The sequence below is a fragment of the Nymphaea colorata genome, unplaced genomic scaffold, assembly GCF_008831285.2.
Source record: "Nymphaea colorata isolate Beijing-Zhang1983 unplaced genomic scaffold, ASM883128v2 scaffold0714, whole genome shotgun sequence".
NCBI lineage: Eukaryota > Viridiplantae > Streptophyta > Magnoliopsida > Nymphaeales > Nymphaeaceae > Nymphaea > Nymphaea colorata.
In genome coordinates, this window is record NW_022205220.1 from 23,039 (window position 1) to 40,481 (window position 17,443).

At 37.8% G+C, this 17,443-nt stretch overlaps 2 protein-coding genes across 2 annotated transcripts; both read left to right on the forward strand.

Annotated features, from left to right (window-relative positions):
* Positions 1 to 8,591: 8,591 nt before the first annotated feature.
* On the forward strand, positions 8,592 to 10,073 carry LOC116245519 (uncharacterized). Its single transcript, XM_031617021.1, is given in 1 exon segment — positions 8,592 to 10,073. A coding segment is annotated over 1 exon segment (1,482 nt).
* Positions 10,074 to 15,276: 5,203 nt separating this feature from the next.
* On the forward strand, positions 15,277 to 16,026 carry LOC116245520 (lipase). Its single transcript, XM_031617022.1, has 2 exons — positions 15,277 to 15,412; positions 15,578 to 16,026. Exons 1-2 carry the CDS (start codon positions 15,277 to 15,279, stop codon positions 16,024 to 16,026), a joined length of 585 nt encoding a protein of 194 aa, XP_031472882.1.
* Positions 16,027 to 17,443: the final 1,417 nt, after the last annotated feature.

The window sequence follows — 17,443 nt, forward strand, 5'->3', positions numbered from 1 at the left end:
CCATACGGCAACAGTGATGGAAAAGTGAAGGGAGTGAAGTACTTCGAAGCATCAGACAAGTATGCAACATTCGTTAGGCCCAACGCCTTGGAAATTGGTGACTTTCCAGTACTGGACCTTGATGATGAACTATGATCTATTTAATCATCAATCACTTCGAATATAACTAGTTCAAGCCTGACTCATTATACTATAATTAAAATGTTTGTAGACGACCCAAGGCTTCGCCGGATAAAAGCAACCGATGGCAGACGTAGGGAGAAGGGCCCTATTCGGGTAGGAGGTGGACTAGACAGCCAGAGCCATAATCAATCCCAGAACCAGAACCAGAACCTGATCCCGCCCAGGAATGATCCTCCTCAGCCACCCCCAACTATCAACTAGAGCCAGCAGAGCATAAGGACCATGCTTGGTTCAATATGGGGCAACACCCCCAACATATTCTCGAACCATCTGAACCAAAACCAACCACTTCAAACAAGCCCAGATCCTCAAAGATTTCCACAAAACATGCACTCTCAAACTTCGCAGGCTGGAGGCATTTACAATCCTACTACAGAGGTTCTCCAAAGGCAAAGGGAAGAAGCACCACATGTCAATCTAAGTGGAAATGCGGAAAGGCTTCCCCAGGAAATCCTATTATACCTCAGGCTAACCAAGAAGTAATAAACAATTCAGTTCCACACTCCGTTCAGCCACAACAGGAAATAAATCAAGCCCAATGGCTTGTCCCGATTGAGGGATTTTCCCAAAGGCAAAATTTCAACGAATCCTTTCCAGTCTTTGTTCCCAGATTCACCCAGCGGGTGGATTAAAGATTAATTGGCTACCCTCGCAAAATCAATGTGGCTGCCTCTGCGAATACTTCAACAAATATTCCAAACATTCCCTAGGCCAATCCTCCTTATTTTCAATGGAATGCTCCAAGTCCAGATAGGAGGATATAAATTGAACCTGACAATAACTACCAGAACCAACCAAATTTACCATATAGCTTATACCCATAGCAGCCAAATGTTCTTACCTATCCTCAAACTAATCCATATTAGCAAACAAATGCATACTACCAACAACAACACCAGAGCATGATGCCGTAAAATGCTTTTGTGCAATACCTTCAAAATCAAATGACTGCCATAACCAATCAAATCAATCTCGCTTATGCAATTAAACCTCAAGTTCAACTTCAAGCCAATAGGCCTTAGTAATATGCAGAGTCTTTCTCTATTCCTTCCAGTCACATTCGCTTTTTGCAGGCATTGCAAATCGACTTATCGGAAATAGACTTCTCTACAGTAATTCTGCCATACTACCGATTCTAATTCTAAACTGGAAGAAACCAATGGAACCCTAACCTCACAACTATCAACCCAAAGGCAGTGGATTACTTCATGCTTTTCCAATACTTGGTAAGGCAATAGACAGCAAAGAACAAAACATCAAACATATTTTTAGTCTTGAAAAGATTGGAAGAGTCATTTTCCAAGTAGTCATCTTCAATTGTTCCTGAAAGCGGTTTCCTATAAGCCAAAGTGAAGGATATGAAAGAATATATTCCTTTTATCGCTTCTATCAAAAGATGGTAAATAGTAAATAATATAGGTATGAAAGGATAAACGCCATTCTCAAAATTTGCAAAGAGAAGCTCAACATCATCTACAAAAAAACACCCGTAATTGCAGAGAACAAATTGATGCTGTTCAAGCTCGGCGCATCATAATCAAGCAAAGCCTTAAAGATCGTTCAATCTGCTCACAAAAAATTTGACCTGGTCCGTCAACAAACAGCTTCAACAGAAGAGCTACTTCAAATATACAATAAAGTAGGCTACCAATATTGCTTCTATTATCCTGATGATGGAGTTGCTCAGATTTGCCAACAAATCTACGAAGACTTCAAAGAAATGCTCACCAAGACAAACTAATTTGAATGTTTCTATCCCAAGAGGATATACGGAGAGAACCAGGAGTTTCAAAAGGCGGATTCAATTTCTCTTTCAATTGAAATGATTCACAGGTTGGCATAATAATGCGGCAATTTAGAGGATCTCCAGGCAAAAGTGCGCAAGATGAAGGCAAGGCTCGCCATCAAGCAAAGAGGACAGTCGCTATTGCTGAAAGATGAGAAAAAATCATCCGAATACTTCAAAAAAGAATGGAGGATAGTAAACTTGTTGAGAGAAGTTCAGTCAATCCTGAAAAACCGGAGGAAAAAATGCATGATGGATGAGTAGTGATTGCAATGGACTTATTGCATAATCTTTATAACAACATACGAATAGCTATCTAATTATCATGACTATTGCTTTTTCCTATTGGCGAACGTTATGCATAGAAAACTTGCTACCAGCCCTGCCAAAATACACATTCTTAATTTGAGGCAAGACTGTTACATACTGATTGCCATCTTAAAATACTTTTGGTCATTTTATAAATGATAAACTTCTCTGAGCACTATTTGTTCGGCACAAGCTGTCTCACTATCGTCCACAAGTGAAGAGTATTGTACGATATCCGATGCATTTATCTATCTTATTCCATATGACTAATCAACGATCGATGAATTTATACCCATAATAGTCTATACCCTATAACCGCTTGCTCTTTGGTATAAGTAGCTATAACGCTCCAGCATCAAAAAGAATACAGCCTCATCAGTATTCATTTATCCATTTTCTAAAGTATACCTTAAAAAATTCTAAAAGATGTGGTAAGCAGATGAAGCGGCCGATGCTTTTCCTCCCAACCAATTTCCCCAGACAAACAAGCGCTTACTTGTTGTTATATTTGCATAGTTTTTGCCTTCATCTTTGAAACCGACTTCAAATGGATGGAAAGGTAAGTCTTATCCTTCTTGTATCACCCAGTCAGCTTGGTAATGTTTGAAAAAGGTGCCAAGGGTTCCTTACATAATTGCCATTTTATTCAAAGAATGTGTGATAGCTCCATCGATCCATATGAGATAATCAGAATTAAATGGGTCTATTTAGGAGGCTTCCATAAGTAGCCTCATCTTACTCATGACCACTGGATTATACATTTTTAGTCCGTATTGTGGGAGTATAGAATAATGTTGCCACTTAAGCCAATCTTTCTTGGCATTATCAATTGTTTGCCAAATTTTAGCTGTATACCAATATTGTTCAAATTCCTTTAGGGTCTTGTTTACGAAGATGATGTTCCCCTTATATTTCTGGTTAGCCTCCACGAAATTTCGTACTTCTTAGCTTCCGAATATGATTAGATTATGGTTGGTTGAAATGGTGTCCTTGAGATAGTGCAGGTAGTATTCAAAGGTTCGCTTGAAGAATACCATATCACCTCTAGAGACGTCCCAGAGGCCAGTAACGTATGTTACCTTCAGATCTTGATTTGTTGTGTGGCAAGATATAGCCACTATGAGTGCCAACAAATATTTAATCATTAGTTTATAAATTAGATGTTGAAGGCACTAATGAATTAAATCGAAAGAATTATATGGACATAGACTATGAAATCAAAAAAGTCGAGATATCTTTGAGGTTTTTATTGTAACTGGCAGTAAAAAATTACAAATTAAAAGTATATTCAGCTTAAAGAGATCAAACAGAAAAATAAAGAGTTGATGACGGTAGAAGTACAAAATTATATATCCGTTAAATACTATAATTATATATCCCAAAGTAATTCTGATGGAAAAAAATCTGAAAAAAAATATGGATGCTTCGCATCAGAACACATCAAAATACCCAATTTCTCATCAACCGTTCATCCACAACTTGCTTTTCCCCAAGAAGTCGTGGACTGAGGAAGAGGACCAATTACTTATATCGGCAGTGAGCAGATTCGGCGCGAACAAATGGTCACAAATCGCCAAGTACATCCCGAACAGGATGGGCAAGCAATGCCGCGAACGCTGGTATAACCATCTGAGCCCAGTCATCAACCGCGAGGACTGGACTTCTGAGGAGGAATGGATGCTTTATCTTGGGTACACAGCTCTCGGAAGCAAATGGGCCAAACTCACAAAGCTGCTTCCCGGCAGAACTGATAACTGTATCAAAAATCACTGGAATTCCTCCATGCGGAAAAAAGTAGAAGCACTAAGATAACGGCTGGAAAGCCTAAGCAGGAAAGAGGGAAAAGACATAAAAACTAAGGCACTTGAATTGCTGAAGGAATATAATCCCAAAATAGTTTAGGAAATCTAAAATCGAAGAAAAAACAATGAAGAATAAAGCAAGTTCTTGACATAGGAATCTCCAAAGACACAGCTATATAAGAAAGATTCTTAAGATTCACTAAGTTTCACAAATATCCTGAGGAAGATTGATGAGAAAGACAATATTGACCTTAAAAGGCAATAATCTTATCAATATCGTGGCTGGTGCAATTTCTCCAGTTAAAAAAAGAGAAAGGAAAATAAAGTCAAGGAGCCTCAAAAAATTTAAATTTTCGACCAGATTAGTGATGATCAAAAGCCAGAGACAAGTAAGACTCTTGAGGAAAAATAAACACACCTTAGCCAAATCTAAAATTTCCTTGAAGAAGATTAGGAAGAGATCCCCTTACCCTTACCGTTGCGCAGGCTCTCTTCAATTGATTAGTCTCCCATTTACCTAAGAGATGGGAGCTTTTGCCAGTCAAATGATTGAAAATTAATATTATGATTGTTTTCACAAGTTCCTTGGATATCTTGATGCATCTTAACTTCGAATCATATTAATAACAATCTATAATCAAATGAAGATCGCAATCTGCCTACTTTTGGTCGTGGTGGCATTTGCCAACACCTGTGGGGAAAACTGCCCAGCTGGTGACTGTCCAACTTGCTTCTGTGGAGTGGGAAAAAATCCTGTAGATATCGCAACGTGGTGCGCTAAGTCTACGTGGAACCAAAATTGCTGCAAATGTATTGTCTCACATGAGTCTGCAGGCAATACTCACGCAGTCACCTATAATCCCAATGGCTCTTCCAATGTTGGCCTATGGCAAATCAACACTGTAAATAAGTGAGTTATATAGATTAATTGGACTGCGTGCAGTGGAGGCAGCGCTCCCTGTGATCCAAACACCAACCTTAACTGTGCTCTCAACGTCTACAAGCTAGGTGGAAACACCTGGAAATCATGGGCCTCGCATACTGCCTGTGGATGCTGATCTTCAATCACATCTTTTAATCACTTATTGTATGATTTATGCTCAAGGATGCAACCTATCCTGATCTTTTCGTTTAAGGAAGAATATTATCAAGAATAGAGAACTCTACCTTCATAATTTTGGCAGATAGTTGGTCCTTAATAATTAAACTATCTTTAAGCTATATTCAATGAAGTTTATGCCTATTATGTAGTATAGCAGGGACAACTAAAAGTATATCACTCTCTGTGGGCCTGTGCAGACTCGGGAGCAAGCTGGGCCTCCTCGAATTTGGGCATTAATTTGCTGTAGCACATATAAATTCCGATACCAAACATAAGGAACATGCCGGTACCGCTAAACAAGAAGCTTGAGAGGGAAAACCCGGGCTCCTCGAAAAGATACTGCAGTCTGTCAATCGGCTTAAGGTAGATAGGCTCTCCAGTGCGTTCAAGGATGGCTCTTGTGAAGGGATGAATGAGGTTGATAGAGCTTTATCCTGTTGATTTGGTGTCGATCATCAAGAGGGGGTAAAGGTTGTATGTGGAAATAACTTAGACGAAGCTTCTGCCGACTGGAAGTTGCGGACTAAATCAATCACAAAGTACAGGGCAAAGGTGTTTTGGTGGTGCGGGTAGATATATTTTCCATTTGAGTTGATTGTAATTTTGAGAGAGTTGACCTCCTCCATCCTTCCCTTACCGTAAGGTAGATCATTGGCGATGAGTCTGATCTCTATGCATGCGAGCGAAGCGATCAAGAAGCAGAAAGCGGTAAGCTTCAACATCTTTGTTTGGATTTGTAATATTTATAATTGAATCAACAGTGATGCGCGAGGAAAAATAATAAAAGATTGATGTCAGCCTTGGCCCCATCGCCTACAAAAAGATTGTCTATCATCTCGTCAGATACCCCACCAGCAAAGTCACAGGTAGGAGTCAAATTATTCAGGAGTGCTCGTCGGCAAGAAAAACTAAATACTAGATGCATTCCCCCTCTTCCATACACCCATCGTTAACCCAACTCTCAGTGTCGCTATGGATCTCATCGAGTCCAACTTAGATGGCTCGCTTTCGATCATCGGCTTTTACGAGTTTGTTGAGGGAAATGAAGCGAAAATCAATGGAATGATTGAAAATAATCCTCAGTTGAAAGAAATGATCAACATGCGCGTACCTATCTGTTCATAAAGGTCTGGGTCAACGGCGAAAAGGAAGTGAAGTTTGCCTCACCGCGCTTCAATTTCATCACCCCCAAATGGGAAGTAGCAGCAGAGGGCCTCAAGAAAGGAGAGTACCGATTTTTGGTCGACTTTGATGCTCACTTTGAAGAAATCGAACTGGACTTCAGAAATACCTACGTTCATTGATTGATGTGTTTGTCTTATAGATTCAGAAGAAAATACTATGAAATCTATTATTCGAGATTGATGACTCTGAAGAGATTCGTGACTAAAAACAAGATGCAAACTTTCAAATTATGGAATCATATAAAAAGTAATGATATCAGCTTAACTATCTAACACAATTGAGAAATTCTCTTGCCTTTCCCAATTCAAACACAACTTTTTACAGGTTATCGTAGTATTACCCCAACAGACTCTCTCTTCCTTTGGTGAGGATTTCTCGCTCCTGTGAGATGATATTAAACTACTCAATTGCTTCCAGCCTCTCACTCCTTGAGTGGCTAACCATTCGACTGGAGGCACTCCTGTCTTTGCCCTCGTGGTTGACTTTGGGAGTCAATTTTATCACTATCTTTTTCTCTGGTTCGGTTTGGCTCATTTCAAACTTAAATATTATTAATATGCAAATGTTAAATAGCGAACGTGAAAAATAAAGGAATATGTTTATCTCCTTCTAAAGCGATTGATAATCAAGATTGTTATTAGGCTTCCTCCAGTACTCCCTTGTCTCTGCCAAGGCTAAGGCTGCTGACGCTGTGGAAGGTTCTATCTGCCGTCAATCCTCCATAATTGTACCATTTTAGTAGCAGCTTCGAAAATATATCCTTAAGCTTTACTAATCCAACAAAACTCCTCTCCTCCCTCTCATAGACAACCGCAAAGTTGACTTTTGCATTGATCATCCTCTCTATTGCAGTGGAAAGGGTTGAATCTGTATAAACAACCGCCAAATTTTTGCAAATAATATCTGGCTGCGAACTTATTTTTTGGTTTATTTCAAACGAAAGCAGTTGTTTGAACTGCATATAGCCAATGATATTATCCACACTTTTTGAATAAACCAAAAGTTTGCTAAAATAATACTTCCCAAGATGATTGAGCAGCCTAGGGGAAAGATCTGCTTATATGCCTAGCAAAAAAATGTTCTTTTTGGGAACTAGGAGATCTTTTACTTCAATAACGCTCAATTGTCGTAATTTTTAGAGTAGTTAGAGTTATTCCTGACGTACGGGATACTGTAAAGCTGCAGCATCTGAGTATCCGAGCAGGCGATGCATATTCTCCTTTGTTAGATAAGGATGATCACCCTAAGATTTTCCTTCCGGGCTAAAGATTTTCTTTAGGAGTCCATTCAACGGTATTAATTTATTGAGAATTTTGGCTAAAGTTATAATCCAAACCCATTTACCTATGCATTTTGGAGAATGGTGGCTATTCAGTATAATTCTAGGCACTAATTCACCGCAAATCGAGAGCAGGATGACCGAAAAAAGAAGCACAAGCTTTAGTGAAAAGTATGTTAATAACTGTAGGGGCAAAGTGATAGCAACGAGGAAATATACTGAATATAGGCAGAGCATCAGTATATGATAGTTACTCTTCATGCTAGACAGTCCTTCAACTATCTATTTGTCAATTTAGCCATTACTTTTACCTCTTTGTTCATCTTTTTTCCAGCTATCGGATGCCAACTCGGAGAATAACATCAACAGATATCTGGAAGAACCGAGCAAGAAGCAAATGATGATGATTTAGGACAGGTATAAGGCTTGAGTGAAGAATAGAATGTATTGCGGTTGAAAGTTTAGCATTGCGGTTTTGTGTGGAAGGTTCTTAATTTGAAAAGGATTACGATTTATAAATTTAGTTTTTGAAAAAAGCTGGCATAGGACAAATTAACTGTCCTTTAAGATAGTATATATCGATATGCAAACCTTTTTGCTTCTTGTGTTTTGTCGGATTATCTCGCAAGAATAGATCAAGAAATTTTCTTATTTTTTAGAACTGAAGGATAGGCATAGAGTTAATGATATAAAAGCATTAGAGATAAGCATCATTTGAACAAATAGAAATAATTATAGCATGCAGAAATTACTGTGAAGAAAATATGATGTTTGCCTTCATGAAAAATAATAAGAAAAGGCAAATATTATTAATTTGCTTATTACGAAATTTCATAAATAGAATTTTATAAGCATTCCTATATGATAATATTATTTCGGTTCAATTTTCTGATATACTAAAGCACCATCGTCTAATTTACATTATTAACTTAGATAAAGATCAATATGAAAGGTTCAAACGCAAACAAAAATGCAATTTACTGGTTCAGAAAGGCACTTAGATTGCACGACAATCCAAGCCTTATGCACTGCTTAAAAAACAGTCGTCTGATATATCCAATCTTTATCCTTGATCCGCATTTTGTTAAATCAGGCAATGTAGGTCCGAACCGATGGAGATTTCTATTCTAATCCTTAAGAGACCTAGACAATTCTTTGAAGAAACTAAACTCCCGTTTAATATTACTTCAAGGAAAACCGGAAACAATACTAGTTGAAAAGTTCAAAGATTGGAAAATCGAGCTTCTCTGCTTCGAAAGTGACACATAACCTTACTCAATGTATCGGGATAGTTGTGTTAAAGGAACCTGCAAAGATTTGGGGATTGAAGTCTTCACTTCTTCATCACATACGCTTTACGATATGAACAGTCTCTTTAATTATAATGGAAAAACCCTTACAAAGTCTTATGGATCATTTATGAAGCTGATAGAAAAGTATGGACCACCATAGACACCGATCCCAGCTCCAAGCATCGATGATTTCGCGAAGAAGCATCCTAATGTAGACGACTAAGCATTTACTATCCCTGATTTATAAGTGCTAGGAATAGATTAAAACAATGATTGCGGCCCCTTGCTTTATCCTGGAGGAGAAACTTAGGCAATTAAACGAATGGAAAAGTATATTGCCAATAAAAAATACATCTGCGAGTTCGAAAAGCCAAATACAAGTCCTAATTCTCTGAAACCTTCAACTACTGTACTGAGTCCTTACCTGAAATTTGGAAATTTAAGCTGTAGATTATTCTATTACAAGCTTAAATAAGTCTACAAATAGATGAAAAAGCATTCATTACCACCTGTATCTCTTGAAGGCCAACTGTTATGGAGAGAGTTTTTCTATTTTAATGGTGCCTTTACACCAAATTTTGATAAAATCGAAGGGAACGCTATATGCAAGCAAATTAAATGGGACAAAAATGACGCATATCTTGAAGCATGGAAAAATGGCAAAACTGGATATCCATTCATAGATGCAATCATGATCCAACTTCGATAGGAAGGATGGATTCATCATCTAGCTCGCCATGCGGTGGCTTGCTTTTTGACAAGAGGCGACCTTTACATCTCTTGGGAAAGGGGAAAATAAGTCTTTGAATATCTCCTTCTAGATGCTGATTGGAGCTTGAATGCAGCTAATTGGATGTGGTTGTCATCTTCTTCATTCTTCTATCAATATTTTAGAGTATATTCACCGATATCCTTTGGGAAGAAGACCGACCCTAACGGAGATTACATCAAAAAGTATATTCCGGTTTTAGCCAAATTTCCTCCTAAATACATTTTTTAACCCTGGAAAGCTCCTTTACAAGTTCAGCACGAGGCCAAATGTATAATTGGAGTTGACTATCCTAACCCGATTGTTGATCATGCAGTTGCTAGTAAGAGCAATATGGAAAAGATGAAAAAATATTTCGGTAAATAAGAGACTGGATGAGAATGATGTGTTTGCTTATCGATATCGGTCAATATTTAAGATTATTCAAGATCAATTCTAATATTTCACTTTCTCTGAGGGCTTGATTGCAGGAGTTTTAAGTTTGCTGATTTTTTCTGCTAGATATGAGCAAGGCTAAACTTTATGGCTTTTCGCTTTTCCAGACATTTCTTGCTCTTCTCTGGTGAGATTTTATGTTTAGATTTATCATTCAAAGTGACAGATTGAGTAGATGTGAGCTCAGTTTTTATGTGAAGATTCAGTTTATTTTTGTTTTCTTTCATTGACCTGTCAAGGTTATGCTCACTCTTCATCCTGCGAATTTGGTCCTTTTATTTTTCAGCCCTGACAATCAAATCTGCCATATTAGCTCCTGTAAGATCTTTGTTATTTTTTATGAAAATCTTCATCTGTTTTTTCTTTTTGTATCTATCTGTCAGATTTTTGTACAAGAAATTAATGGCTAAATCTATGGTCGATTTGTCTCTTGGAGAGTTGTGAGGCTTGTCAATGTACTATAGCTGTTTTATCCGCGAGCTAGAGTTCTTATAGAGCTGAACAACATCCTCGCTTTTAACGCATTCGTCCATAAGTGATGTTATGAAAAGTACTGGCTGATCGATATTTGCGATTAGTTTTATAGGTTCCAACTGCTTGATATCGAAAAGATGCTCTTCCTTTATGCAATCCCGAATGTAGTCAAGCACACGCTCAATAATAAATCCTGGAAGCATTGATCGTTACTGCCCTATTTGTTTAACGAGAGACCAAAGCGAAGCGTAAGGGGAGTCTAAGATGCAAGCGATTATGTCGTCTCGGAACTTGGATTCGTTCAAATAAAAAATGACTCAAAATTAGGTATAACTTACTTGTTGCTGCACCCATCGACCTTCCCCAAAGCAAAAATCGTCGATTGCCGAGGGATCTCATTTTTCTAATAATGCAATCAAGATCCCTTGCCTAATAGTACCCCAGGGATATGTAGTTGCCTTGTGATTGCCCTGACCCTGAAAAATCAAAAAGGCAAACATTCCATCCCTTTTCGATTAGTTGCTCGAGATATTGCACACCTTGCATACATTCAAGTCTTACCTTATATTCTGGATCCACTGTTGCAATGGCAATAAATGACACAGACGTCAGATTGTCTGGCGTGTTCATAGTAACTATATTGGAGGAGCTGATCTCGATCGTTGGTAAGACTGCCATCGATTCTGGAGTAGCTTTCGGTTCGTTTTTTGCCGAGGTCGATACCAGTATAGGTGGATCGGTATGGCCTAAGCAAATTATTTATGATGGCTTCCATTCTTTAACGTTAAATTGTATTATTATTAGTGTTTATTATGAATTGCTCAATGCTTCAAACTAATCATATTGAATAGTGAGATCTTATTGCTCAATGCATCAATAAGAGCCATGATAGTCATAAAAAGCTTGTTAAAAATGATGATTTTGTCAATAAGCCCATCATTCATTTCTACTTTTTTTTCTTGTGGTGATGCGGTTACTCCTTTTTTACTTACTTGGATGTATCCATACGTATCCCTTCGAGATCGCAATGATTCCAACTTCCTTTCCAGCAATTGATTATACCTTACACTCCAAATTAGAAGTTCTCAGTGACAATTTATTTGTGCTACATCCAGTAACCAATCTGTTAAGCACTGACTTCCTTACCTTTCTCTTTATTGAGCCGCCATTTTGTTGCTACTAATTTGATTGATTTTTCTTTTTTCTTATAACTCCAGGTCCCACTGATATGAAGCTACTCATCCCAGTTGTAGCATTCCATGTCAGAGTTGTTGCATAAGTTGACATCAATGTTTTCGAAAGTGCCATCTTAGTAAAGGATGACAGTATTGCCTCCAGTTGTTGGCCAGCCACTATAAAATCGGCATTTGACTACCTTGTGTCCCTACATATAATATCTTGAATCTATTAACCTACTTAGAATCAATCGAATTCGATTATATTGAAGATAAGTCTTCGAGAGTCGACTATTCTATATAATTGCAAAGATAATTTAGCCTTTTTAGTCAAAAGGAGAATTTCGTCAGAGATAAAGTATATTGCGTTTATAATTCGAAGATGCTAAAACTCAAAATGAAAAATATTTGCTCATAAACAAATCATTTCACCACTTATACGACGGTGCCAGTTACAACTCCTTTAAATTGCAAAATTCCCAACTTCCTTTCCAGGTATTGATGGTTCCTTTTGCCCCAAACTCAAAGTTCTCAGTTTTGAGTTCCTTTTCTGGCATCCACTGATCAATTTGTTCCGGGCTTAACTCTTTAGCTTTTTAATTGACTAGCCACCATCTGTTTGCAGCCAGCTTCAAGGACTTTTCTTCCGTATTGTAGGTCCAAGCCCCAGTAACATGCAGCTACTCGTTCCAGTTATAGCATTCCATGTCTGAGCTGTTGCTTTTGTTCTCATCTATGGCTTGGAAAGTGCCATCCTAGTAAAGAGCGACGGTAGTTTCGCCACTCGCTGGCCAGCCATCATAAAAACGGTATTTGATTACCTTGGGCGCCTGCATTAAATATCTTGGTAATTTATTATACTACTTATAATCAATCGAATTTGATTTTATATTTTTTAGATAAGTTTCACTAATCGCATTCGTTTATGGAATAAAGCTTTTTAGATGAATTTCTTCCGCATCACAGTTTGCTCAATTGGTAAAAGGTTAGTCTATTTTCCCACAAATTAACTTATTCAAAGATTAAAGCTGGCTTAAAAAAGGTTTCTACTCATTTATTGATGCTTTAAGTTTAAATCAAATAAATTGTTTACATATTTCCTGTTCAAATTAAAACCTGATCTTGAATCATCATCTTTTGATCCATTTACCATTAAAGGTTTTTATTTTCAATTTTATTCTTATCTTTGACGATCTTTAATCATAATATGTTATTATTTATCGCTCTAGTTGCCCTGGCTGTAGCTGTACAGGGAACTCTTGTTATCACGAGCCCGTTAGTAACTGATTTTCCTAATAACACTATCCCGTACTTCTATGCCAACTTTGGTGAGGTTACCTACGGAAAAACTCTCAGTTTCGACGTATCAATTATGTAGAACGGTCTATGTGACAACTCAAAGGATTTCAAAAAGCTTACCAAGCCAACCTACTTAGTAGTTCAAACCAGCTATCATTAAACATGCTCCTATTCAAAGCGGGCAGAAGTGGCGCAACTGATGGGAGCAAAGGGAATAATAATATCAGCTCCTGTAGCAGACTACGCTCAAGGAAACGTCATAGAGTCCGATGACGGAAACGGTAAGAAAATTCATATAACTTGCTTGTTCATTGGATCGAAATCGTATGATATTCTTAAGGGATTGAATAAAGTTGAAATAATCGCCAAATTCCCAGTCCCTCAGGCAAAAGTTAGTACTGTTAACTTCTTTCTCTCATCCGCCAGAAGAAGCAGTTACATTTTCCTTAGGCAATTCAAAAATGAGTATCCCTAATTGAAAAATCACATCAATTTCGAACCAATATATCATACAATCCCTTGCCAAAACTGCAACAATGAGAACTGTTTCCTAAACTCCTGCTGCTACGATTTTTAGAATTACCAAAATGGTGTTGGTCAAAAAATCCTCAAAGAGCAACTTCATCAATACGCAATATTCACCCAAAAAGGACTATAAAAATGGATGACATATATGAGTCTTTTTGATGAGTATTGCGATGGTGATTGGTTTGCCGTTGAGGATTGTGTAAAAGTCATTTTAAAGAAAATGAACATGAACGATATATAGATTTTAAACCCAATGGATTAAACGCTCAGGAGTTGGAAAGTCAAAGAATCCCACATAGGATTTGATAATTTTCCGGAAATCGCTGTCAATAGCATGGTCTATAGAGGCAATTTTTAGATAGATTAGGTTGTGCTCACCATTTGCTAAAGCCTTCTAAGTCCACCAAGATATTGCAGGTAGAAATTCTCGAAAAGTATGAACTAGCCAAGCCAACATGGCCATGTCATAATTGTCTTGATATATGTCCTTTTAGCCTTGGTAGTTGCTGTAGGAATCGGTATATGCTGCTATAGAAACTTCATCAGGAGGGAATTAACGAGAGATATGACAAGCAAAGTTGGAGAAATAATAGCGAATTATGCAAGCAGTGTCACATCCCAGAAAAAGAAAAAACAAGACAGGCTAGTCGAGACTTTCGACGAGGAGTTGTGACTAATCGAATCCATATTCTTTAATTTCTTATTATATAAAGTTATGAAAATTTGATCATTGCTGGCTAAAAGTTCAAACATTAAGGGTCAAAAATCTCTTGGGCGGTTTTGGTTCTGAAATATGGTTGACGCCTGTTGTTATTGCACGTTCTCTGATGCCTTTAAGCTTTGCCAAAGAAATGTGAGGCTCGCGATAGTGCAATAGAGAATTGGCCCGTTGGTGCATGTCTTAAGTAGGAAAGAAATTGAATTGACATAAGTTGATAAGTTGGTCGTTGGCGTGCTGGGACTAATTTTGTTCTTACTCAGGACTTTATGGGAGATAACTGCAATATTTTTAGACTTTTTTATTAAATTTATCAAGAATAAATATTTTCCTCTTGCTGCGTTGAAGTTAAACGGTGGCTTGCCTTGTTTCTGCCATAATCTTAACAGCTCTCTGCTTAAAGGTCTCTATTTGTTGAACAGATCGGCTTTTGCTGTATGGCTATCCAAAAATCAATCGGTCATTAGAAATACAATCAGTGAGAGTATCCTTTGCAGAGTTCTTTAATCCAAGATCTGAAGATTTTAGATTAGGAGTTAACTAAGGGGATGCTTATCTTTGGTTTTTCATCACTTTGTAGACTGGATTTTGATCAGCCCTTTGAAACTTCAAGGCAAGCCTCTTTGGTTTCTTCAATCGATTCAAGAAGATATTTATATGCTCCTTCCCTTTACCAGGCGAACGTTCATTGCTACTTTTCTGTTAATACATTTCTGGAAGTAGAGTTTAAAAAGATGACGACTTTAATAAAGAAATTATATTTTGATGTGATTGATATTAAAGACTCAATAATTTGTGGTATTCCTTTCTTTCCTAAGAGTTATGACGTTTGATTTAATTAAGATATTTTATTGATATGAAAGGATTTAGTATTGTGTTCGGGCTCCTCGCCTTACTTTTATCAGTAAATGCAGCCTACTCTCCCTCAATCGCTAGAGAAATGGCCTACATGTCCGCCATCGCTTATGAGAGCGTCCTCAACGTTCAAGCATGGAACTGCAAACTGTGCCAAGAATACAAAATCAACCTTCCCAAGCCATTCGTCAACCTCACCAGTGGAGTTCGAGGCTTTACCGGTTACTCAACCTCGCTGAACAGTATCATTGTCAGCTTCAAGGGCGCAGATAGCATCAGCACATTTATTAATGAGCTCAAAACTGCCAGAGAAACATTTGACAAATGCTAAGGCTGTGAGGTGTCCAGAAGCTTCAATGAGCTTTACCTCACTATCCAACCTTCAGTCTTGAGCCAAATCGAGAGCCTTCATAGGATCTACCGCAACGCTGGCATCTATATCACTGGACACGGCCTTGGAGGTGCATTCGCCATTCTTGCTGCCACTGACATCAAGAGTCTTTACCAGAGCGCTGATGCTGTCTACACCTTCGGACAGCCAAGAGTAGGAAACGAGCAATTCGCAAGTTACTATGCTAAGACCCTTCCTGAGACTTATCGAGTAATCAACTTTGCCGACATTGTCCCCCACCTTCCTGCAACATCAGCAGGATATCTGCATTCCAGTTTTGAAGAGTGGTATCAAACTGGCATGAAGACTTACAAGACCTGCGAAGGTGAAAGCCCAAACTGTTCTAACACAGTCCTTCCCCAATCTTGGAGCATAAGTGACAACAACATTAACAACTACATCACTATTAGCACTGACCCATCTCAGTTGACCCAAGATGATTGATGATTATGACCCAAACCAAACATAAATAAATAATTTTAGATTAACATATCATGAAATTGGAGTATAGATCTAACTAATTATACGCCAAACTCCGTCTGTTTCCGCTTTTGACATGTTCTACCAAACTTCAATTAGATCTTAAACGTCTCGAGCGCTATAAATCAAAAATTATTCGATTATTGGTCTGGCTGTAAAATAGGATCTTGGAGCCTAAGTAAAAACTTTCTTCATTGATTCCTTGTATTAATTGATACCTTTTGGAGCATTCCATCGTTATAGGATCTGATTTAGGCCTGGAGTCTTTGTGCAATGTATCTTCTTCAGTGTATGCTCAAATGTAAGATTATACTCGTGCATTTCTTTATAGCTTTTCGATTGTTAAAGGTAAATTTAGACTCCCGAAGTATCAAAGACATTCTTAAGGCGAATCCCCAAGCAAGAGAAAAGTGCAATTGAGTCCTGTTGGCAGGCGTGCAATATTTTCAAAGTGTTTTAGCTTTCAAAGATTGATTTAATTAGCTTTTGAACTGCTGAGAAAAGATCAGCGAATTGTAACTGAAGTAGATAGACATCAATGATGAAGATATGCTTTTTGTTTGAAAGTCTGCAGCTGATTTGGATAAAATCAATATATCCATTTTGGCAGAGTCTTCCCTATAAATCAACTCCAAACACATTACAAGATTCTAGGATTAATTTACAAAAATGGTATTTCTCTTCGTTGTCCACAACTATAACCCACTAGTTCATAAACCTTTCGTATCTAGATTGTTCCATCTCAGATATAGGCCTTTAAGTGACCTTAAAATCCAACGATAAATCTTTACTGGGGTGGGACCTGTCAATCACTACTGAAGAATTGGCAAGTGGCCAGAAATAAATTTCCTTTCCCAATTAGAGCAATCCGACTTCGATCAGATTCTTGAGGTTGACGAAATTATTCATGTTGATTTACTACTTACTTAACCCCTTGATAAAACTGTCAATATCATCCATCTTGTATATAAACTTTTTTTGCTTCTTGAAGTACTTTTTTAAGATGTCGATCAGCTTTTTAAAGTTTTATTGAGAGCTTTCGAAAAAGATATATTTGCAGTATTAGGGAAAATTCTCCTCCAAGATCTTTTTCAATGAGGCTCCTGTCTTTCGAAGGTAAACATGAAGAGGAATCTCAAATATTTCTTTATCGGTTCTGCTATAGATGAGCCTTCGAATACTGCTTTCAAGTATCTGTTGAGGCTACTCACTTGATTGTGAAAGATCGATTTCTTCTTGGAGGATTGAAAGGATTTTATTTTTGTATAAGATATCCATTTACTCCACTGGCGGAATCCTGTAGATATATTGGTGCTTTTCTCGGTTACGATCAACGAACTCCTCCTGGTGGAAGCCTAAATCCCATAGACATGCTTATAAT

Coding starts and splice junctions, on each gene's coding strand:
- LOC116245520 (XM_031617022.1), top strand. CDS start 15,277: ATGGCCTACATGTCCGCCATCGCTTATGAGAGCGTCCTCAACGTTCAA. Junction 15,413..15,577: donor TGGAGTTCGAGGCTTTACCG/GTTACTCAACCT, acceptor TCCAACCTTCAG/TCTTGAGCCAAATCGAGAGC.